General features: G+C 35.2%; 1 protein-coding gene across 1 annotated transcript in view; it reads left to right on the top strand.

The window, feature by feature from the left end:
- The window catches only part of RFX7 (regulatory factor X7), a 147,675-nt gene that overhangs the window by 72,161 nt on the left and 49,711 nt on the right, over positions 1–25,803 (top strand). Inside the window, exons 3-4 of the mRNA XM_065872360.1 lie at positions 9,334–9,416; positions 10,768–10,890. Coding sequence (XP_065728432.1) covers positions 9,334–9,416; positions 10,768–10,890 — 206 coding nt within the window. The remainder of the gene's footprint in view (positions 1–9,333; positions 9,417–10,767; positions 10,891–25,803) is intronic.

The following is a 25,803-nucleotide window of genomic DNA, read 5'->3' as shown; positions in this document are numbered from 1 at the left end:
ACCCTGACGAAAGTCAGTGCTGGTGGAACATTGTCTTCAGTAATTTGTGGTCAAGTCTGATGCTCACATAAAATCTAGGAACCTTGCTCTTGTGGTATACCTCTTAAGTTAGTGGAGGTCACCAGGCAGAATATTTCCTAAATTTCTTAAGATACCTTGCTTTTTCAAATAAAAGATTCTATACTTGTTGATAGAATTTGAATTATAAACTCTTTTGCCAAAATCTGACTTTAAGCAAGTATATATTTCAAAATAATATTTATGTAATAATAATACCTATTATAGATACCTTTTATAAATTTATTTTAATCCTCACTAAAATATTATGGGCATTTTATCACTGTTTTACAGACTTGAAAATTAATGCTCATCTTGCCTAATATCACAGAGCTAATGAGTGGCAAATCTGGAACTCTTCTGATTCTGTATCCTGTACCTTAGCACTATATCCTACTGTTTTAGATACATTAGATTTGAAAGGTCCACCAATCAAGCTCAAGTAGCAGCTGCTTTATTCATCTCTAATATATGATATAGCTCCTTTATCCTTATTAGCTATTAATTTATCAATACGAGACTTGCCTATTAACCTCAGATTTCTAAAAGTTCCATCAAAGCTGCTTTATTACTACACTAATCAGTTACTGGGAGATATTCTTATATGAAAAGTCTGTTTCACAAGTTCAAGAAGGATCAGTGAATCATACATTTTGCTGTATGATCCTCTCAAGGATAAGTTGCCAGATTTTTTCTAAGTTAAATTCCAACTCAGTGAAAGTTGTTTTTAAATACCGAAAGTAAAAACAGCATTATTTTTAGCCTTTAATAAACAAGAATCCCATAATAGATGTGGCATGAAAATTAGAATTGGTGAATCATTCAATAAATTATACTTGGAAAATTAGCTAACCTTGAGGAAATTTTTTAATTAGGTTTCTACTTCACAACTTATAGAAAAATAAATTTTAGAGGAATTAAGTACAATACCTAAAGACGTAAATGTGAAAAACAAAACTTTAAAAAGAAAACATGGGATATCTTAATGACATTGGGATAGAGAAGGATTTCAAAATAAGACACAACAAAGCACAGATTATAAATGAAAAGATTGATATATTTGACTGCCTGGAAATTAAAAACTTCTCTGCATCTCAAGACTCCAAAAACAAAATGCAAATACAAGCTACAACTAGAGAAGATACTAGCAACACTTCTAAGCAATAGAAGATTACTATGTGGACTACATAGTAAATATTCCCATCTTTAAATGTGTAGTTCCTTGAGCAGTGGTTCTTCAGATGTGATCCTCTGACTAGCAGTATCAGCATCACTGGGAACTTTTTAGAAATCCAGGTTCTCAAGGTCCCTGCTCCAGACTACTGAATCAGAAACTGTCATCTTTAACAAGCTCTCCAGGTGATTCTGATGCATGATAAAATTGGATAGCCATTGTATTAGAGTAAACTCAAATGGTAAATAATAGGATAGTCTCATCCTCAATCAGAAAATGTAAAATAAAACAGATACTTTTTCATACTTATAAGATTAGCTAAAATGGAAATCTTTAAGTTTTAACAAGGCTGTAGAGAAACTGTAGCATTGCTGTTGGAAATATAAATAGACATAACAGTTTTGGCGAGCAATTTGGGAATACCAACAAAGTTGAAGATGTGCATCTTATATGACCAAGTACTTCTACTTTTAGGGAGGTTCGTACTGTAGAAAAAAACTCCCACTCAAGGACACAACAGTCACAAATAAAATTTTTTATTGCAGCACTCTTTGAAATAATGAGACTTTATAACAACTGTCTGTCATAAAGAAATGGATAAACTGGTTTCAGTCCATATAACAAACACTACTGTATAATCTAAAAAGTGAAAGAATTCTGAAGCAAATATGGTAAAAAGTTAGCATCTTTTAAATATGGATAGTGATACATGTGTACCTACTTTGTATACTTTGGTTGAAATACTTTATCATTTTAAATTTAAAAATTAAATGGGGTATTAAAATATTAAAAGGAGTACCATCTGGCTCTGTCTTACATTTCAGGATTCTGCTTCAAAAGGTGATTGAGTTTGGATAAACCAGAATCTTCAATCTAGCTGAGGGGGGGAAGGTGTAACTAGATACCGAAAAACTTTTTTTTAGCAATCAATAAATGCAAATTAATTGAGTATAAATCCCTGAGTAATTGCTGTGGCCCAAAGTAAAGGGACAAACAGGCATATTATAGGACCTTGTGTACAAAATCTATTAGAGTTGAATTCTTTAACTAGGTTTTTTTTTTTTTTTAAATAAAGTGGGAGAGAGCGTGAAGGCTGTATATTCTAAACTGGTACTTAAACTTTTTTTTAGCCCATGTCTCATTTTGATAAACATAAATATCTTATATTCTTGGTTAATATAATTTGAAATTTCAGAATATGTTAAATACCATTCTAAAAATGAGTGAATGAAAGCTTTTGTGATTAGAGAGGAGCCCAGTTCCTCTCTCAATGCTTTTATCTGCATATCTAAAAGGGATCTTCAGTTCTCTCAGAAGTGCTAGGGGGAAAGGTCTGACTTGCTATATTAAGCAGGATGGGCAAGGCTATGCTGCTGAAACAAAAGAAGCTTGAAATATCAGTGGCCTAACCAGAAGAACTTATTTTCATTCACACTACATGTATAGCACAAATCATTGGAGAACCCTGTTCCACGTAGTCCCTCAGGAACCCACACTGACAGACATTGCCATGTTGTAGCCTCACCACTGAAACACAGGACTGCCAAGGTGCCACAAAGGCGGAAAAAGGATATAGAGGTGACACATTGATTCTTAACTATGTCAGCTGAGAAATGAAATGCATCACTTGTGCTAAGTTCACGGCCCTAAACTAACTGCTGAGGAGGCCGAGAAATGTAGGTGAGCAGATGGAATATTTGATGAACTGTCTCTGTTCCTTATTCTCTTCACCACTTTACTTACACCTCATAGAAAGAATTAGATAACTCCATGCTCCTTGTTCCTCATGTGAATATTCTTTATCAGCCAAAGTTTCAGAGGGGAAGGGCATAGGAGTGGTAGAACTCGAACACAAAAGTGCACCTTGATCCTCCAAAAGTAACTTGATCTTGTATATTTTGTATATATTTTCTTGTAAAGGTATATATTTACACCTTTAATTTTCTCTGGATCACATGATATCAAAGTGAATGTTGAATCTGGTTGTTCGCTATATGCTTTTCTGTCTAGGATGTGAAAGAGCAAAGCACTATCTAGGTCATTTGCAACATTAAGTCTGTAACATTGCTTTGTTTTCATACCCAAAGTTTCTGAAAAAACCAGCTACATAAATGTATGCTTATGTAAATGTGATGATCGACATACAAGGTCTGCTTACTTACGGGGAAGTAAACAGGGAGATTTTTACCAAAAATTCTCCAAAGGGGTTTCCTGGAATGTCTTTGACATCTAAATCAAACTTTAGTTCCAAGATCCCTTGGATATCTTCTTGCAGAGATTGCACTGTGTGAGAGAGAAGTCCCCATAAGCTTTTGGGCAAGATTTTCAACTCCAGTAGTGGGAAATCATCACCTGAGTTCATTCAACAGACTGGATAATATTTGAGGTTCCCCCTAAACTTGAAGACATTTTCAGTAACTTTGCTTTGAGAACTTAACTTCTTCAACTCGAGAAAATGAAGACTTTTAAGACTAATGAGTAGAGATGTTGTTGTTTGTCATTTGACATTTCAGGTCAGATATTCAGATATATCTGCCATATATGCCAAGTGCTATTTTAAATTGTGATTTTTTTATTGTAAAATACATTTAACATAAAGTTTATCATTAGTGATATTTATTATAGTATATTCATAATGTTATGTAAACACTGCCTCTACCCAGCTCTAAAACATGATTTCATCACCCCAAAAGGAAACCCATTAAGCAGTCAGTCCTCTTACTCCCCTCCTCCCAGTCCTTGGCAGCCACTAATCTTTCTCTCTCCATGGATTTGACTGTTCGGCATATTTCATAAAAGTGAAAGCATTTGATATGTGGCTTTTTGTGACTGGCTTCTTTTGCTTAGTGTAATGTTTTCAGGGTTCATCCATGTTGCAGCATGTATCAATACTTCATTTCTTTTTATGGCTGAGTTTTTAAATTATAATTTTTTTAAAATTTATGCAGTTGGTCTTTTTCCTAATACTCTAAAAATAAAGCAGCTTTGTCCTTCATTTCATAAATGCATCAAACATATTTCTTTTTGACAACCACTGAATCTCCACTTGGAACAGAAAGCTAATTCTTTATTTTTTGGCAGCATTGGGTCTTCGTTGCTGCTCTTGGGCCTTCTGTAGTGGCGAGCGGGGGCTACTCTTCGTTGCGGTGCGCGGTCTTCTCATTGCAGTGACCTCTCTTGTTGTGGAGCACGGGCTCTAGGCCCGCGAACTTCAGTAGCTGTGGCACGCGGGCTCTAGAGCACAGGCTCAGTAGTTGTGGCACACGGGCTCAGTTGCTCCATGGCATGTGGGATCTTCCCGGACCAGGAATCGAACCCGTGTCCCCTGCATTGGCAGGTGGATTGTTAACCACTGTGCCACCTTGGAAGTCCAAACCTTTTATTCTTGATGTTTAAATCTTTACAAAGTATATCAAATAATCTGAGGTTTAACATACTTGCCAAATGATATTCTTGCCTTGATAATCAAGCACGGTTAAGGTCTTCTACACCACTGATCATTGTTTTGGAAGCCAGTGATTAGCCGTAAATGACAAGTGTATCCGAAACCAGAAATCCTCGTGGTGAACTCAGCTTTGCTGGACTGGAATGCCATCACTATACACTTGCGTCGTTTTGTTCTCATTTGCTTCATAGAATTTTGATAATCAGTTTTAGTAAACTCCCCCAATTTTTTCTTCTGTGTGTTGAGTCCTACATAACGAATAAAAGAGTGATTGACAGTAGTAAGTTTTCATTGTTTGAAAGGCAAAAAAAAGGGGGACAACAGTGAGTTTGATCTTTTTCAAAACTATTCCATCTCTAAATTAAATCTCTTTGGCACTTTATCCTAATTTGGATTATCTTCTGAATTCCTTATGGAATTTCTTCTCTGTTCTTTTCTCTAGCATATATAAAAATTGAAAACTGTAGCATCCAAGGTTTCTCCAACAGTATGAAGTTTTTTTATTCTTAGTCATCAAAAATGATGTTTTTCATTTGATATAACATTATATTAGTTTCAGATGTACAACATAATGATTTGATACTTGTATATACAAGTACACCTCATTTTATTGTGCTTTATTACACTTTACAGATACTGCATTTTTTATAAATTGAAGGTTTGTGGTAAGCCAGCCTGCATTGTCAGATGATGGTTAGCATGTTTTTAGCAATAAAGTATTTTTAATTAAGATATGTACCTTGTTTTATTAAACGTAATGCTATTGCATACTTGATAGACTATAGTATAGGGTAAAGATAACTTTTATATGCACTAAGAAACCAAAAAATTTGTGTGACTCGCCTTATTGCGGTATTTGTTTTATTGCAGTGGTCTGAAACTGAACCTATAGTACCTCGAGGTATGCTTGTATTTCAGAATGATCACCCTAGTAAATCTAGTTAACATCCGTCACCATACATAAGTTTTCTTACGACAGGAACTTTCAAGATCTACCATCCTAGCTACTTTCAAATACGCAATACAGTATTATTAATTGTAATCACCATGCTGTACATTATATCCCTATGACATTCATTTTGTAACTGGAAATTTTTACCTTTTTGACCTCCTTCGCCCATTTTCCCCACTCCCACTCCCACCCCCCCACCTCAGGCCACCACCAGTCGTCACTGTATCCATGGGCTCAGGGTTTTTTTGTCTGTTTTGTTGTTGTTTTTAGATTCCACATATAAGGGAGATCATACGCTGTTTATCCTTTTTTGTCTCACTTATTTCACTTAGCATAGTGCCCTCCAGGTCCATCCATGTTGCCACAAATGGCAAGATTTCACTCATTATTATGGCTGAATAATATTCCATTGAGAGAGTTTCTTTATCCAAAAAAAATGTGTTCTCTCAGACTTTGCCCATAATAATACGAATGGTTTTTTTGGTAACATAATCTATTTTCGATTTAATATGAGAGGCACTGTTGGGATTAAGTGGGTGATGTTAATAATATTGAACAAGCGGTATTTTAGAGGTGATATTTATTTTATTGCTTATGTCCATTACATCATTTTATTTTATTTTTTTAACATCTTTATTGGAGTATAATTGCTTTACAATGGTGTGTTAGTTTCTGCTTTATAACAAAGTGAATCAGTTATACATATACATATGTCCCCACATCTCTTCCCTCTTGCGTCTCCCTCCCTCCCTCCCTCCCTATCCCACCCCTCTAGGTGGTCACAAAGCACTGAGCTGATCTCCCTGTGCTATGTGGCTGCTTCCCACTAGCTATCTCTTACTTTTGGTAGTGTATATATGTCCATGGCACTCTCTCACTTCGTCCCAGCTTACTCTTCCCCCTCCCCGTATCCTCAAGTCCATTTTCTAGTAGGTCTGTGTCTTTATTCTTGTCTTGCCCCTAGGTTCTTCATGACCTTTTTTTCCCTTAGATTCCGTATATATGTGTTAGCATACGGTATTTGTTTTTCTTCTTCTGACTTACTTCACTCTGTATGACAGACTCTAGGTCCATCCACCTCACTACAAATAACTCAATTTCGTTTCTTTTTATGGCTGAGTAACATTCCATTGTATATATGTGCCACATCTTCTTTATCCATTCATCTGTCAGTGGACACTTAGGTTGTTTCCATGTCATGGCTATTGTAAATAGTGCTGCAGTGAACATTGTGGTACATGACTCTTTTTGAATTATGTTTCTCTCAGGGTATATGCCCAGTAGTGGGATTGCTGGGTCATATGGTAGTTCTATTTATAGTTTTTTAAGGAACCTCCATACTGTTCTCCACAGTGGCTGTATCAATTTACCTTCCCACCAACAGTGCAAGAGGGTTCCCTTTTCTCCACACCCTCTCCAGCACTTATTGTTTGTAGATTTTTTGATGATGACCATTCTGATGGATGTGAGATGATATCTCATTGTAGTTTTGATTTGCATTTCTCTAATGATTAATGATGTTGAGCATTCATTCATGTGTTTGTTGGCAATCTGTATCGTTTCTTCAGAGAAATGTCTATTTAGATCTTCTGCCCATTTTTGGATTAGATTGTTTCTTTTTTTGATATTGAGCTACATGAGCTGCTTGTAAATTTTGGAGATTAATCCTTTGTCAGTTGCTTCATTTACAAATATTTTCTCCCATTCTGAGGGTTGTCTTTTTGTCTTGTTTATGGTTTCCTTTGCTGTGTAAAAGCTTTGAAGTTTCATTAGGTCCCATTTGTTTATTTTTGTTTTTATTTCCATTTCGACAGATTAAAGTGGGGAAAGGCTGGAGGCAGGGAAAGCAAGTAGTTAGACATTTTTAGTAATTCAAGAATCATTGTAAGTTCCTTAAGGGCAGCGCCTATTGTTGTGTTGTTCATCTGTCTATTTCCAGTCTTTGTATAGGTTGTGATACACAGTATAAGTTCATAGTTATAAATCATTTGTGGAACATTGCAGAAAGTAAGCTTAGTGAATAAATAAATGAGTAGATGAATTCTCCTTTATTGTTAAAAGAAAGACAGCTAAAGACTTAAACTAATGTGGTGGCTGGGAAATAAAGAGACTAGAAGAACATGGTGGAAAGAGTTAAGAAGGCTAAATGAAGGATTAGAGTGTAATACACCAAGAGGAACAAAACTAGGCAGACTCAAAACTGAACACTGGGAAACTAGAGAAAAGAAGGTGCTAGGTAACAACTGAGAAAGAAAATACCTGTGTGCATGTAGGGGTTTTTTGTTGTTGTCAAGGGAAGAGTTATACAGGATAATTGCTGATCAGTCTATCAGATATTAAAGCAAGAGCTAATTGGAAAATACCCCATAGACAGTGGAATGAAAAAAAAATATGGATTTGAGAGTTAATTGCATGTAATTGATAGATTAAGTCATTCTATGGATAAATTCTAAGATTAAACTGTTTCGTGAGTGAATTCTGGTGAGAATAAGAATAGGCTAAATTATATCATTGTAAGCTTTTTTAAAAAATTGGATCTGTGTTTGAGCTATGCTTTATTGTATAAGAATAAATTATGCCACCAAGAATGCCAGTAATCTGTCCATATTTTCCATTGCAGTGCAATTCAGTTGTAATGAATTAGGCTACCAAAATTTTATTATGTTTTTTTTATTGCAGTAGGATTTGTGGCATATTTAAAGCTATCCTGTGGCAAACTCAGCTGGGAAAGAAAACTATACAGTCCTCTGCATAGCAGAAATTTTCTTAAAGGGTACATTTATAGACAAAATGACAAAGTTGCACAACAGTAGTGATAGACAGTCTTACAAGTAGGTTCTCCAAATAGTATCCACTGTTGCAAGTCAGAGAGTAATTACATCTGCATAGCATGGAACAGATTGTTAGTTGTACTTTGGAACAGTTGGCCCTCCATATCCACAGGGTCTGCATTCACGGATTAGACCAACCCTGGATCAGATTTGATTCCTCAGTTATGGAGGAACTGTGCATAAGGAGGACTAGCTATATAACACCATTTTATATAAAGAACTTGTGTATCTGTGGATTTTGGTATCCGTGGAGGGGAGGAGGGGGTTCCTGGAACCAATTATCCACGGATATTGAGGGATAACTGTATTTTTAAACTTCAGTTCCACTACACTTACATCATCTGTTAGCATCATAGTAGCATCATCAGTCACATGTTCTAGATTTTTGAGAAATAGAAAAGAAGCCTAGAAATCATCTCATTCATTTCACATTTCTAAGGAAAATCCGCCAGAGCATGGAAGCCTCATAACCAGTTAAATAGTTAGGCTAAGGCCACCTAATAAATAGTCTCTTGACTCCCAATCTAGTACTTTTCCTGTAATATTGCACAGCCCTCCTTCTTTAAATGTGATTTAAGATGAGAAGTTTTCGTCTAAGCATCGATTTATGGTTTTATTTATACATAGAATGTAAGAATTAATAGGAAAGTACCATTTTCTCTTACCAACTTTTTATATGCAATAAATTTATCACACAACTTGACTGTATTATTTTACTGATAAGAAAAAAGGCTGGATTCTGTTTTCTTTGGCAAGTGATTCATTCCACCTGGTTTAAATTTAGATAGTCAGTATTTTTAGGGAGGTGTTAGTAAATTTTGTTGAGGGAGAAACAAGAATTTTTTAAATGATCTCTTTAATCCTTTTTAACCAGCAAGAAGTTGAGAAGTTTACAGACCTAGAGAAACTCTACCTCTACCTTCAGCTGCCTTCTGGTCTCAGCAATGGAGAGAAAAGGTAATATCACTTCTTGTCTTTGCCTCAGTTACAGTGTTTATGTGTGTGTTGTGGTTGTTATTGTTTTGCACTATTCCTAAAACCATCAGGAAACAGACTGTCAAAACAGACTGTCATATTTGGTTAAGTGTTTACCCATAGTTTTTGCTAATTCATTTGTGTACCTGGATGAGTGCTGTGAAATGCAGTTGGGTTATGTTTTATAAACAGATTAGTGTATTTATACAGTGTGGCAGATTTTGAAAGTTGAACAGAAAGCCAAAGAATAAACAGATAAGTATTGTAAGCAATAAAGTGCAAGAGTTTTTTTAGGTACTGTCAGGTAAGCAGATCACAGAGCATAAAAAAGAAAAAAAATGAATTGCCTGTATGGCACATGAATTTATGATAAATGTGTGATGTTTTAAGTGCTTGCGGGGTATTACTCTATTTTCATTAGTACAAATATTTAATAGCCTCATTTAGAAAATATAGAGAAAAGTTGTTGGTTCATGCATTCTGTTCTTAAAGGAGTTTCTCTACCCTTTTAAGTATTTCTCAGAGTTCATTTCATTCATATAAGTTATGCTTAACATTACTTTAAAAGTAGAGGTATGAAAAGAACTGGAATGAAAAATCTGTTGCTTTTACTTTTTTCCCCTTGGACCACATTTTGTAACTATTTTAATAATTTTCTGTCCTAGAAATTGCTCAGTAATTTCTTTGAAAATGCATAAATTATTATTTATGAGTGAGGAGCTTCCCTCATGTTATAAGAGACACTGCCAGATAATAAAAATTTATGATGTTTAGTGGAGGTGTTGTCCTGGAGAGGAGAACTAGTTACAGAAAGGACCATAGAGGGAGACTTGTCCTTTCAGGATCTCTCCAGTGTGAATTCCATTCTGGATCATAGAGGCTTTAGTAAGATTCAGGGTAGTTACTTGAGAATGCTAAGCAAATAGAAAATAAACAATTTTTTCCATAACTTTCATTATATAGTTTGATGATTGGGTAAGTTTAGGCAAATGAGCAGGCAAGTAAATAAACAAATATCCCCTTAGAGGTAATTTTGGCCAAACAAATACTTTATGTTTTCAATGCTCCATCATCTCTGCCAGTTTAGAGACGGTGGTGGGGATGGAGCAGGGCAATAACTTTAGTCAGACACTAGCTATAGAAAATGGCTCACGACCACAGGTGGACAATTTGTATTTGGATAACTAGGCATATACTTTATGCCCTGAGTTTGGTTTGGTCATGTATAGTGAGTTTACACAGAGTCCTTTAGTGGAACATTTAGGCCTGGTTCAAAAATTATCAATGAATTGCTGTCTAGTTCAGCTAAAACATGTTTTTGTTTTATGATTAGTGATCAGAATGCCATGTCATCTAGTCGGGCACAGCAAATGCATGCCTTTTCCTGGATTCGGAATACCCTAGAGGAGCATCCTGAGACTTCACTGCCCAAACAGGAAGTCTATGATGAGTACAAGTAAGTATTATGTGTATATGTCAGGCATGCAGTGTATTAGAGATTATATACTATACTTGGCTACAATGATTTGTTTTATCATTGGCAAATATCATACTGGTATATGAGAGTTTAACTTAGAAATCTCTGGATTCCATTCATTTCTAAGCTCCTCTGGTAGCGTGTGTAATAAAGAACAGGATTACTGAATAAAAGGATTTCTTTAGAGTTCTTCTGGATCACAGGAGGGATGTCTGAGGGCAGAGGGACAATGGAGTAGGTTTGGTGAATAAAAGGATTCCTGTGAAGTTCTTAAGGATGACAAGAAGTGTGTGTCTGGGATTCGTAGAGGGACAGTGGATGGCAATAAATAAATCAATGCATAAGGAAAAACTAAAACATGTTTTTATTTAGATTTCTTAAATATCTTTTTCATGAATCCAAAACTTTCCTAATCATTTTCTGTGCCAACCCGAGAAAAAGCTAAGTATCTGGAATGTTGTGAATTACTTACTCAGACAAAGGCATTCAGTGGCTTGCACATAGAAGACACTCAAACAGTTTTGATTGTACAGATAACTTATTTAAACACGGAAAACACAAGTATAGAGGCTAGTGGGCCTTTCTGGATAAATGTCATAGATGCTGAATCTAGTCTTGTTTAACATTTTATAACTGATTTGAAAGCGGGAATTTGTTCTAGCAGAGTAAGTGAAACCAAAATTTTCTGGGTATTGAAATATCAACGCAAGGACCACGTATGCGTTGTACTTACACAAATGTGGAAGAAAAGTGTCAAATAAGTGCTGCTGTTAGCCAGTGTAAGATGATGCAAAAGAACTACACTTACTGAGAAGATTATTGGTATCTAGAAAGAAAACTTTCTGTGCTCATTCAAAATTCTGATTCCCGCAACTTAAGAAATGCAGTAGAACTGGAGAAAGTCTAGAGAAATATGTCTGAAATAATCAAGGGAACAAGGTTAAACTGAACAGCTTTAGATTTTTCCTCTTTAGAAAAATTAAAGCTAAGAGTACATGTGATCCAAGTCTATAAAGTTCATTTTCTCAGTCTACAACAGTCTACTGAATACCTGCTATGTGCCATGTCAAACCCTGTAAGAAGTTCTGAGGATACAACAAATAAAACACAGCTTCTGCCCTCATCAAGAATATGAAAAAACAAACAAACAAAAAATATATATATATAAATATATATATAGTGAGCATGAATTCTTAACTACAAGTTAATTCTAATTAAGATAGAGATAACCTTGTGAAACTACAAAGAAGTAAATTTAAATTCATTAGCAGTTTATTAATATCAAGCAAACGTGATACGTTTAAGAAACCCTGTATCGAGGATCAAGAGAATAGGTTCTGTCGTTAAACTTGTGTGACCCGGACAGGTGTTTTAACCACTATTTTTTCAGTTGCATAATCTATAAAATGAGATGATTGAAGAGGTATGAGGTTTCTTCTAGCTCTAAAATTCTGAACGTTGTCTGAGGTAGGAAATGAGGAAAACAAATTATCCAAAATGTCTCATGTTTCCCAAAAGGCAAATCGGACAAATTAATGCATGACATTTCCATAATGAATTAATAAGGAAACCGAGGATGTTTATATATTTTTGAAGTGATATCCTTCCCCTGCACAACCCTTTGCATCACCATTAGAGACAGCACCCTACATTTGTGGAAGTATGACTCTGAACCATTAAAGCAGTCCTTACGTTCCTAAAAGTTTCCTGCCTTGGGCAAAGCACAGTTATATTTTTCTATAATATTTTGCTGTGAAATCATTTTCTAAGGTTCTCATAAATTCTTACAATTTTTTTCACTAAGAAAGTTAAAGGTTTTTCCTAAACGAAAGAGAACCAAAACATAACATTGTTTTGGGACAAGGAATGGTAGCTCCAATTTTGAGCGGTTTATTCGCAATTCAGTAGAGAGCAACTGAGTTAAAAGGAAGTAACTTAGACTAGAGTTTTAAAAGGAAGTAGTAGGTAAGGGAAATTCTTGATAATGACGTAAATAGGAAAGAAATACCAGTTCTGTTCATGGAATTTGAAAGTATTACACTAATGATTGTCTCTTTATAAAAATCAGTATATTACTATACAATAGTACTGTAACTGAGTCTGAGTATTTTAGTTCAAAACACATTTCACTAAGAATGTACGCTATTCACTGTTGTATTCTACATAGTGTTTCCACATAGTAGGCACTAATTTAATATTAAGAGTGACTAGGGACCAGTCTCTCCCATCAGAAAACTTGCACAAGCCTCTTAGATAGCCTTATCCACCAGAGGGCACCCAGCAGAAGCACTTCAGACCTAGGGACACATACAGACTGAAAGTGACGGGATGGAAAAAGATATTCCATGCAAGTGGAAATCAAAAGAAAGCTGGAGTAGCAATACTCATATAAGATAAAACAGACTTTAAATCAAAGAATGTTACAAGAGACAGGGAAGGACACTACATAATGATGAAGGGATCAATCCAAGAAGAAGGTATAACAATTATAAATATATATACACCCAACATAGGAGCACCTCAATACATAAGGCAACTGCTAAAACAGCTATAAAAGAGGAAATCGACAGTAACACAATCGTGGTGGGGGACTTTAACACCTCATTTACGCCAATGGACAGATCATCCAAACAGAAAATTAATAAAGAAACACAAGCTTTAAATGATACAATACACCAGATAGATTTAATTGATATTTATAGGACATTCCATCCAAAAACAGCAGATTACAGTTTCTTCTGAACTGCACATGGAACATTCTCCAGGATAGATTACATCTTGGGTCACAAGTCAAGCCTCAGTAAATTTAAGAAAATTGAAATCATATCAAGCATCTTTTCTGACCACAACACTATGAGATTAGTAATCAGTTACAGGGAAAAAAAACATAAAAATCACAAACACAGGGAGGCTAAACAATACGTTACTAAATAACCAAAATATCACTGAAGAAATCAAAGAGGAAATCAAAAAATACCTAGAGACAAATGGCAACAAAAACACGACGATCCAAAACTTATGTGATGCAGCAAAAGCAGTTCTAAGAGGGAAGTTTATAGCAAAACAAGCCTACCTCAAGAAACAAGAAAAATCTCAAACAATCTAATCTTACACCTAAAGGAACTACAGAAAGAAGAACAAACAAAACCCAAACTTAGTAGAAGGAACAAAATCATAAAGATCAGAGCAGAAATAAATTAAATAGAAACAAAGAAAACAATAGCAAAGATCAATAAAACTAAAAGCTTGTTCTTTGAGAAGATAAACAAAATTGATAAACCATTAGCCAGACTCATCAAGAATAAGAGGGAGAGGACTCAAACCAATAAAATTAGAAATGAAAAAGGAGAACTTACAACAGACACTGCACTAATACAAAGCATCCTAAGAGACTACTACAAGTAACTCTATGCCAATAAAATGGACAACCTGGAAGAAATGGACAAATTATTAGGAAGATATAACCTTCCAAGAGTGAACCAGGAATAAATAGACAATATGAAGAGACCAATCAGAAGTAATGAAATTGAAACTGTGATTAAAAACCTTCCAACAAACACAAAAGTCTAGGCCAAGATGGCTTCACAAGTGAATTCTGTCAAACATTTAGAGAAGAGCTAACACCCATCCTTTTCAAACGCTTCCAAAAAATTACAGAGGAAGAAACACTCCCAAACTCATTCTGTGAGGCCACCATCACCCTGATACCAAAACCAGACAAAGATACTCAAAAAAAAAAAAAAATTACAGACCAGTATCACTGATGAATATAGATGCAAAAATCCTCAACAAAATACTAGCAAACAGAGTCCAACAACACATTAAAAGGATCATACACTATGGTCAAGTGGGATTTTTCCCAGTGATGCAAGGATTCTTCAGTATACGCAAATCAATCAATGTGATACACCATATTAACAAACTGAGAGTAAAAACCATATGATCATCTCAACAGATGCAGAAAAGGCTTTTGACAAAATTGAATACCCATTTATGATAAAAACTCTCCAGAAAGTGGGCATAGAGAGAACCTACCTCAACATAATAAAGGCCATATACGACAAACCCACAGCAAACATCATTCTCAATGGTGAAAAACTGAAAGTATTTCCTCTAAGTTCAGGAACGAGACAAGGATGCCCACTCTCGCCACTATTATTCAACATAGTTTTGGAAGTCCTAGCCACAGCAATCAGAAAAGAAAAAGAAATAAAGGAATACAAATTGGAAAAGAAGAAGTAAAACTGTCACTGTTTGCAGATGACACGATACTATACATAGATAATCCTAAAGATGCCACCAGAAAACTACTAGAGCTAATCAATGAATTTGGTAAAGTTGCAGGATACAAAATTAATGCACAGAAATCTCTTGCATTCTTATACACTAATGATGAAAAATCTGAAAGAGAAATTAAGGAAACACTCCCATTTACCACTGCAACAAAAAGAATGAAATACCTAGGAATAAACCTTCCTAGGGAGACAAAAGACCTGTATGCAGAAAACTGTAAGACACTGATGAAAGAAGTTAAGGATGATACCAACAGATGGAGAGATGTACCATGTTCTTGGATTGGAAGAATCAATTTTGTGAAAATGACTATACTATCAAAAGTTATCTACAGATTCAATACAATCCCTATCAAATTACCAATGGCATTTTTTACAGAACTAGAAAAAAAAATCTTAAAATTTGTATGGAAACACAAAAGACCCCCAATAGCCAAAGCGGTCTTGAGGGAAGAAAAATAGAGCTGGAGGAATCAGACTCCTTGACTTCAGACTATACTACAAAGCTACAGTAATCAAGACAGTATGGTATTGGCCCCAAGACAGAAATATAGATCTATGGAACAGGATAGAAAGCCCAGAGATAAACCCACACACCTATGGTCAACTAATCTATGACAAAGGAGGCAGGGATATACAACGGAGAAAAGACAGTCTTTTCAATAAGTGGTGCTGGGAAAACTGGACAGCTACATGTAAAAGAATGAAATTAGAACACTCCCTAACACCATACACAAAAATAAACTCAAAATGGATTAGAGACCTAAATGTAAGACTGGACACTATAAAACTCTTAGAGGAAAACATAGGAAGAACACTCTGACATAAATCACAGCAAGTTCTTTGTTTGATCCACCTCCTAGAGTAATGGAAATGAAACCAAAAATAAATAAATGGGACCTAATGAAACTTAAAACCTCTTGCACAGTAAAGGAAAAACCATAAACAAGACGAAAAGACAACCCTCAGAATGGGAGAAAATATTTGCAAACAAATCAATGGACAAAGGATTAATCTCCAAAGTGTATAAACAGCTCATGCAGCTCAATATTAAAAAAAACAAACAACCCAATCCAAAAATGGGCCGAAGACCTAAATAGACATTTCTCCAAAGAAGACATACAGCTGGCCAAGAAGCACATGAAAAGCTGCTCAACATCACTAATTATTAGAGAAATGCAAATCAAAACTACAGTGAGGTATCACCTCACACCAGTTAGAATGGGCATCATCATAAAATCTACAAACAGCAAATGCTGGAGAGGGTGTGGAGAAGAGGGAACCCTTTTGCACTATTGGTGGAAATGTAAATTGATACAGCCACTATGGAGAACAGTATGGAGGTTCCTTAAAAAACTAAAAACAGAATAACCATATGACCCAGCAATCCCACTACTGGGCATATACCCAGAGAGAACCATAATTCAAAAAGACACATGCACCCCAATGTTCATTGCAGCACTATTTCCAATAGCCAGGTCATGGAAGCCATCTGAATGCCCATTGACAGACAAATGGATAAAGAAGTTGTGGTACATATATACAATGGAATATTATTCAGCCATAAAAAGAAACAAAATTGGGTCATTTGTAGAGATGTGGATGGATGTAGAGACTGTCATACAGAGTGAAGTAAGTCAGAAAGAGAAAAATAAATATTGTACATTAATGCATATATGTGGAACCTAGAAAAATGGTACAGATGAACCGGTTTGCAGGGCAGAAATAGAGAAACATATGTAGAGAACAAACATATGGACACCAAGGGGGGAAAGTGGTGGGTTCAGGGGGTGGTGTGATGAATTTGGAGATTGCGATTGACTAATATGTATAAAATGGATAAGTAATAAGAACCAGCTGTATAAAAAAATAAATAAAATTCAAAACAAAATGAGTGACTTGAATGGAATCTGATCTTGACATTCATAATAAAATTTCAGTGTTATAAGACTTCATAAGTCTTCTAGTACACTACCATCCCCATTGTATAGGCAAAACATTAAAACTCGAAAGTTAGGTGACTCTTCCAGTGTTCCAAAATTTGTCAGGGATGAATATAAGGCTAGAACTCAGATTCCATGAGTAGTTTCATAATAGGTGAGAAGGCAAACCTGTTCAATTTGAGTGATATGAAGCAGAGTGAGTAGAATAGGTTGGGAAAGTAGTTAGAAATAAAGTTGCCTAGGGCTTCCACTTAGTGTCCATAAATAAGCTGCACAAAATATGAATCTGGTAATATGCAGTTAGTATACATGCATACACATAATGTGAGTGTTGTAAGAGACACAGCACAGTAACATCTATTAGCAGCATGCCATGTTCTAAGAAGAAAGTATGTTTGTGTTTCCACAGAATTACAGCATGTGGGAGCTCCAAGCTATTCTCTCATTTCATTGTACATTGCCTAAAACCATAATTTGCTATGTGGGTTTAAATAACTTGATGAAAACTGTAGAAAGGCTAGAGACAGGCAAAAAGTAGATCAAAGTATTAGGAAATAGATACTTAAACGTATTTAAATTATGTTGTCTAGAGAAAGCAAAATGGAATATAGCTATATTTTTTTAAAGGACAAGAAGTTTAAATCACAGGAGGAGAGATTTCAATTAGACATAAAATAACACTTCCTGCCAGAAGAGATTTTTTAGAGAAATTTTGTCCTTTTCTAAAGGCCTTTTGGACTAGTCATTTTCCAGTTTGGAGTGCCTTAATGAGGTTTCCTGAGTAAAAACTTAACATAGAGTGACAAATCTTAAATTGAGTCTGTTCTAAATATTCATTGAAAAATATTATTAATGTGAAATGTACATTTATTTTAAGCCATTCCTATTCATTGCAGTGATGTTTAGATATATTTGTGTGAAAATCAATCCCTTTCATAGCCATTAAAATCAGAATCCCTTTGAGAGAAAAAATGAAGATGTAATCTAAGACAGTATGGTTTCTTTTAACTGTATTTTTATGGTAAATTAAGGTATTAATAGAACCAAAGTTTTAAGGGACTTCCCACATGCAAAGACAGTCGATTTACAAACTATTATGAATTTTTATATTTGTTGAAACTTCTGAAGTCTGATAATCACATGTGTTTATGAAAGTGATGATTAATGTGTTAATTTTTCTAATTATGAAAGTAGTATGTGTTCATCATGAATGTTTTGGCAGGTAGTTATAAATGTATAAAAAGAAAACTAGCACCAGTAATCTTACTACCTACAAGTAACCATTTTGGCTTATTAATTCTTTTTATTTTTTCTACCACCTTCTTTTCATGTATATGTTCTTGTTATTGTTTAATCAAATCTTGACCCCACTGGTTACACAATTCTTGAATGGGGGAACAGTTGCAAATAATACTGCAGTGAACATTCTTGACTATATAATTTAGTGTAGATTATTACAATTGGAATTGCTGCTTATGAACCATTATATATTAAGGATATTAAGTATTGAAATATAAGTTTTTTTCAAGATTGCTGTTTATTATTTAATTTTTTAATAAGTAGTCTGATCTGTCTTCTTTCCTTGCAGCTTGTAACATTGCTATTATGCTTAGAAAGAACTTCTTCCCAATGCCATTAGCAGCTGAATACTCATGTGTATTTTCCCTAGATATTACTTACTTCATTTTTCACATATAACCCATTAGTTCTTCTAGACCAAATATATACATTTATTTTGATAAATGCCATAAGATAAGGAGCTAATTTTAATTTTTTCTAAATGGTTAATTTCCCAGTCTTATTTAATGACAATTTTTTACTCAATACTAATCTATAATGTAATTTTTATCTTACTAAAGCCTTTAGGATTCAATTTTCTTCCTTTGTATTTTTCTGTTCTTATGCCAGTACCATACCATTTTTAAGTATTTTAGCCATTAAATGTTTAAAAAGCTAGTGGGACCAGTCTTCCTTCATTATTCCTCTTTTTCAAAAATTTCCATGGTTTTATTTTCATACCACTTAATATTTCTTGTGAAGTTTGGAATCACTTTTCTAACTATTTTTTAAAAGGGAAACCTCAAAGGAATTTTGATTCAAAATGCATTAAATACGAAAATTTATTTTAGAAAAATTAACTTCAGAGCTAGAAGTATGTTTCTTAACATCTTTCTCGTGTCGTTCAGTAAAGTTTTAGTTATTTTTCCTTCAATTGACTCCACTTATTTTTCTTGTTAAGTTTATTCCTTACAAATTTTTATTGTTATTTATATTATGAAAAATGTATTTTATTATTTTATTATTGGTTTGGTTTGTAAGATACCTGTAGACTTCTATTATATTTATGTTGCACATTTTATATTTAATGAACTTTGTTTAATCCTAATTTTTCAGCTATTACTTTGGACTCTTCTGGGTAGCGTTTATCCTGTATATCTTCCTCATCCTCTTTATTTAATTACATTGAATTGATTTTCCTTCTGACTTTGAATAATAGCAATAATAGGCATCATTTTGTCTTACAGTTCTTTGATGTTAAGGGTGTATCATTTATAATTGACTAAGACTTTATTGGCTTTCTTATGAGAAATTGATATTGAAATTAATCTAATGCTTTTTGGGCATCTGTTAAGATTATTCATTGCTTCTTCTGTTACCTATTGATACGATATATAAAGATACTACCTAATATAAACCCTTCTTTTATTCCTAGAATGAATGTCTTCTTCATGTCAAGATCTGTAATCTTTTAGCATACTGTTGGTTTCTATTTTCAAGTATATTTTTTAGGATCTTTGCATCTATATTCATAAGTGAATATGGTCTGTAATTTTCTTTCTTTGTGCTGTCTTTGTCAAGTTTTGATATCGGGTTTGGCCAGCTTCGTAAATGAATTAGAACTCTTTCCCTAATTTCCTGTGCTCTGGAACAGTTTATATAGTTTGGGAATTATTTGTTCTTGAAAATGTTAAAGAACTCAACTATAATACCATCTAGGCCTGGAACCTTTGTTGGAGGTAATTCATTGACAATTTTGGGGGGGCGGTTTTCTGGTTAGATTTTTACTTCGTTAGTCAGTTTTGGTAATTGGTTTTTCCTGGAATTCATTCAGATTTTCAAATATATTGGCATAACATTATATATACTATTTTCTCACAAATTGAATATCTTCTTTATCTGTTATATCCTTTTTTATATTTCTAGTTTTAGTCATTTGAATTTTCCTCCTTTTTTCAAAGTATATTTAGCTGTAGTTTATTTTTATTGGTTTTCTTAAAAAAAAACCTAAGATTGATAAGTCAGTTTTTTTTTTTTTTTTTGCCTGATGTCTCATTTTTAGATGTCTGTTTTTGTTATCCTGATTTTCTCAGGTTTTTCCCTTATTAAATGGAATGCTTACTTTGTTTTCATTCTTTTCATATTTGAGATAAAAAAGACGGCACCATTACAATGGAGAAGCATATGAGGGTGATGAACATCATCCTTGGGGTGGTGTTCCTTGTCAGACCTCCTAATATGGCCAGTGAATAGCACTCACTATTGGCATTTTATTTGCAGTAGTGATTGAGTGAAGGACCGTAATCATAATATGCTCACTACTTGCTACTGTTTGTTTTAATATTCAACTATAGTAGTGTTTTAAAAATTAAATGAAGGGGCTTCCCTGGTGGTGCAGTGGTTGAGAGTCCGCCTGCCGATGCAGGGGACACGGGTTCGTGCCCCGGTCCGGGAAGATCCCACATGCCGCGGAGCAGCTAGGCCCGTGAGCCATGGCCGCTGAGCCTGCACGTCCGGAGCCTGTGCTCTGCAACGGGAGAGGCCACAGCAGTGAGAGGCCCGTGTACCGCAAAAAAAAAAAAATTAAATGAAGAATAAACTTGAATATAAAAGCTCAAAAAAAGAATCTCCGAATTGGATCTTTATTTTTAATTCCACTTTCATTCCTCTGCTATACACGGCCTGGTAGTCAACATTCTACACGACTCTCTTTCCATTCAGGAGAGCCATCTTTATATCTATGAATTTGCCTCTTATAGTTCTGGCTGTATTCCTTAGGTATGGATATGATTACCTTTATTTTCTAATATACCTTTATTTTCTAATAGTGTGCAATTATAGCTTTGATTTCTTCTTTGACCCAAAATAGTTAGGAGTGGTTTTTTTAACTTTTCACATGCTTGAGGGAGTTGAGGTTTTTTTCCATTTTGTTTTGCACTTTATTAATTCCTAGTTTTATTATATTATAGTCAAAGAATGTGGCTCATTCAATTTTTGATTTTTTTTATAATCATTGAGGTTTACTTTCAGACTAACATTCAATTTTTATAAATATGTCTGGACGTTCTCTTTATTTGCACTGTATATTGACTTATATTGATAAGCACTGAATCCAGTTCCTGTAATTTTCAAATCCTTCGAATCCTGCAAGAAGTCCTTACTCTTTTGTCTGCTTAATTAGTTTAGCATGAGTACTGTGTTAATCTCTTACAAAAGTGATATTTCTCACAGTTCCTTATGGTATTTTTTTTTTTTTTTTTTTTTTTTAACGGTACGTGGGCCTCTCACTGCTGTGGCCCCTCCCGTCGCGGAGCACAGGCTCCGGACGCGCAGGCTCAGCGGCCATGGCTCACGGGCCCAGCCGCTCCGCGGCATGTGGGATCTTCCCGGACCGGGGCACGAACCCGGGTCCCCTGCATCGGCAGGCGGACTCTCAACCACTGCGCCACCAGGGAAGCCCCCTTATGGTATTTTTAATGGGTTTTGCTGCACAGGTCTTGGGGCTGTTAGACAAAAAACATTCATGATTGTATATCTTTATGATAGTTAAAACCTATTGTCAACAACAAAAAAAAGATCCTCTGTCATATTAAATGTATTTTGTCTTAAATTCTCCTTTGATACCAATATTTGTAACCCATTCTGGATATCTGTCTAATATAAGTATGTAGTTTTCCATCCTTTTATTTTTACCATTTATGTCATTTTGTTTTAGGCAGTTTACATTATTATGTTTCTAAAGTTTTTAATCTAAAATTGTCTTTGGTCTTAAAATCTGACCGATAGGAGAAGCTGGTGGAATGAACCAGTCTCAGAACTCTGATGTTTGCAAACACTTAGCAACAGAGACAGCAGCAGCCACAGTTCCTGCTGCTTTTTCCTGCTGCATGCTAGAGAAACACAAGCATTAATCCTAAGTGGATTTCTTACTAAATAATATGTAGCCTGTTTTAGCATTCCTGAAAATCTGTTTGCTTTCATTCTCGGTAGGATCACAAATGTTCAGATTTATAAACTTGACAACTTTGGCTGCAGTGTTTCCTGGGACACAGATGTTCTCTCCAAATCCATTTTTTTAATCTATGTAATATTTTAAGGAATATGATTTTTTTGCTTTTTATTTTTTTTAATTTAAAAAGAATTTATTTTTATTTTTGGCTGTGTTGCGTCTTTGTTGGCTGCATGCGGGCTTTCTTTAGTTGCAGCGAGCGGGGGATACTCTTCGTTGCAGTGCACGGGCTTCTCGTTGCGGTAGCTTCTCTTGTTGCGGAGCACGGGCTCTAGGTGCGCGGGCTTCAGTATTTGTGGCATGCGGGCTCAGTAGCTGTGGCTCGCGGGCTCTAGAGCGCAAGCTCAGTAGTTGTGGCGCACGGGCTTAGTTGCTCCGCGGCATGTGGGATCTTCCCGGACCAGGGCTCGAATCCATGTCCCCTGCATTGGTAGGCGGATTCTTAACCACTGCACCACCAGGGAATTCCCTGTTTTGCTTTTTAGTTTGTGCATGGTCATTAATTTTGTATGTGTGATACTTTAGTGCTTACCCGTCTACATTTGTAATTTGTTGTATTAATCAATGTAAGTTAAATTCTTAGGACAACCTTGAAGGTAGAAATAAATTCTAATAACATATTTGTTTTAAGACCTTTAAAATAGTGAACATTTCATGAGTTAAATGACATATATGTTTTACAGCAACCTATAATCTAGGTCAGACCTAAACATATGTGTAGAATTTATAAATTTCTTAAATACGTATTGTTTAATGTTACATCACCTGTATGAAATAAATGGAAGCAGATATTACTCCTGCTTTGTGGATGATGTTCTTATGATTCAAAAGTGAATTGTTTTGGACAAATCTGAAACCAGGTTTTTTGACTTCAAAGCTGGGCTCTTTTTACATTAATCCCTATTACCTCTAGAAACTTGTCCCAAATGCTATCCTTTTTCTTTTTTATATAAATTTATTATTTTATTTGTCTGTGTTGGGTCTTCGTTGCTGCACGCGGGCTTCCTCTAGTTGTGGCACATGGGAGCTACTCTTTGTTGTGGTGTGCGGGCTTCTCATTGCGGTGGCTTCTCTTGTTGCAGAGCACGGGCTCTAGGCACGCGGGCTTCAGTAGTTGTGGCTCACAGGCTCTGGAGCGCAGGCTCAGTAGTTGTGGTGCACAGGCTTAGTTGCTCCATGGCACGTGGGATCTTCCTGGACCAGGGCTTGAACCCGTGTCCCCTGCATTGGCAGGCAGATTCTTAACCACTGCACCACCAGGAAGTCCCTGCTATTCTTTTTAAAATTTAAAATTTTGGAGTAGCATTTGCCAAGCCTTAATTGTATTTTAAATATATATAACTAATTGGAAATAGTAAACTAAAACTTAAAAGTGATCAATTTTGGGATTACTGACTTTTTGTTCATATTTGATAGTTAAATATATACTAAATATGCTTAAGACATAAATTGGTTTAAGATTTTTACCATTTAAATTTACATTAATATTTGTAGTCTGAATTGTTACCCTAAATACATTGTCTAGCCTTTAAGTTATTACTTTTCAGGTAAGTTTTTTTTCACACTTCCTTGGTGTGGCCTGTTTCACAGAGGTCCTTATCCTAGTTTTCTGTTTTCCCTGTGTTTCCTTTGACTTGATTCTCAAGGAGCTAGTTGATAATCTGTCTTTCCCTCACCTTCTCTATGTTTCTGACCTCTGGTACTTTCACAGAGCGCTCATTTACTCTCATCTTCCCCTCCTCAACTCTTTACAATAATAATAGGAAGAGCAGTAACAGCACAGTGGAGAATAAAGCTGGAATTGTAAATATTATATCAGGAAAGGAACTAGGTCTGTTATTTGACACATTTGTAGAGAAGACTGACTGACTTGTCCAAAATTACACCAACTGTACTAAACATATGTTATAGTCATAACTGGAACTACAAAGCAAGTCTCCTAATTTAAAATCAGTCCTTTCCAATACCCCCGCCCGTGTAAACTGCATGTTCATGAGCCCAGCTGTTCCATATCTTGAATCTTTCCGTTATCAATCCATCACTGCTCTTACTTACTACCTTAACTTTTTCATCTGCCACTAACATGATATGTTGCAATTGATAGGCACTGAGTACTTTTCTTTTAGCTAATGCTATTAAGACTTCAACATTACTACTCCTGAGGACAAATTAAAATAAATTATTAAAAATAAATTAATTTGAGTGCATTAATTCACCGAGCATTATATGCACACAATCCCTGCTCTCAAATAGGAGAAACAGACCAGTAAGTAAACAGGTGCAAAGAAAGAGTTACTATAGTTTAACTTGGTGAATTGAAGGCAGACATCACAGAAGAGGTGAATTCTATGAAAACTGAGAAGTTTACCAAGCAGACGAGGGATTGAGAAGGGGGTTCTAGGTGGAAGGTGCAATACGTAATGCATGGAGGCTTATAATCAGAGTTCAGGAGAAGATGTCAGAGACCAGGCCACAAACGTTAGACTACTTCCATGGCCAGGTCATGCAGGCTCACTGAAAACTTAATAAAAACAAACATCGGCAGAAAGTGAGAAACTGTAAGGTTAAGGAGAGAATTAGTATTTAAGAGTTAGGAACAGGAAGAACAAGAGCCCTCCAAAAATGAAGAGGAATTTAAAAGAGAAGCAAGAAAGCATGTTGTGTTATAATGTGAGAAAAGAGATTATTTTGAGAAGGGAATTCGCTCCAGTCTTGTGTGCCTCAGGCAGCTCAAGTAAGAGGAAGACAAGAAAGTCAGTTAATAGCCTGTTTGGAATCTGTTGCCAGAGCAGTTTCCACATCGTGTTAGGGAATGAAGCCTGATTTCAATGTCATGAAAGGTAAATAGGTGGGAAGTAAAGAACTTGAGTAGAGACTTACTTTTAAAGGGTTAGAAAAGAAAAAGTAGTTAGAAGTAGAGACGTGAGGTGGTGAGAACAGATTTTTTTTTTTCAGTCTCATCCATTAGGGATCAAGTTAATTTGCATATAGCAACATGCAATGAGCAGTAGCTGCAACAAGAAGAAGAAATTCAGTTTTCCTTTTGCCAGCTCTGTAATTAGCAGGGTTCCAGGCTTCTAAGTCCCCACTCCACCACCCATAATCCCTAGTCTGGTTTTACTTGGTGCGTCCAAAACGAGCTACTATGGCTGATGGGAAAACTAAGCGACTTAGAATTCAGATGCATTATGGAAGGGAGGAAAAGGTTGGAAAATCACTGATTTATGTTACTTATTTAAAGCTAATCATCCTGTCTTCTGGTTTTCTAAATTACCATTTAAATATAGTGTTTTTTTTCTCTTCCCAAATAGATACTTTAAAAAAAAAAAACCATGCACTAAGCCTTGCTTATAATAAAACCACATTTATT

The sequence above is a fragment of the Phocoena phocoena genome, chromosome 2, assembly GCF_963924675.1.
Source record: "Phocoena phocoena chromosome 2, mPhoPho1.1, whole genome shotgun sequence".
Taxonomy (NCBI): domain Eukaryota; kingdom Metazoa; phylum Chordata; class Mammalia; order Artiodactyla; family Phocoenidae; genus Phocoena; species Phocoena phocoena.
This window is presented reverse-complemented; position numbering and strand designations above follow the sequence as displayed.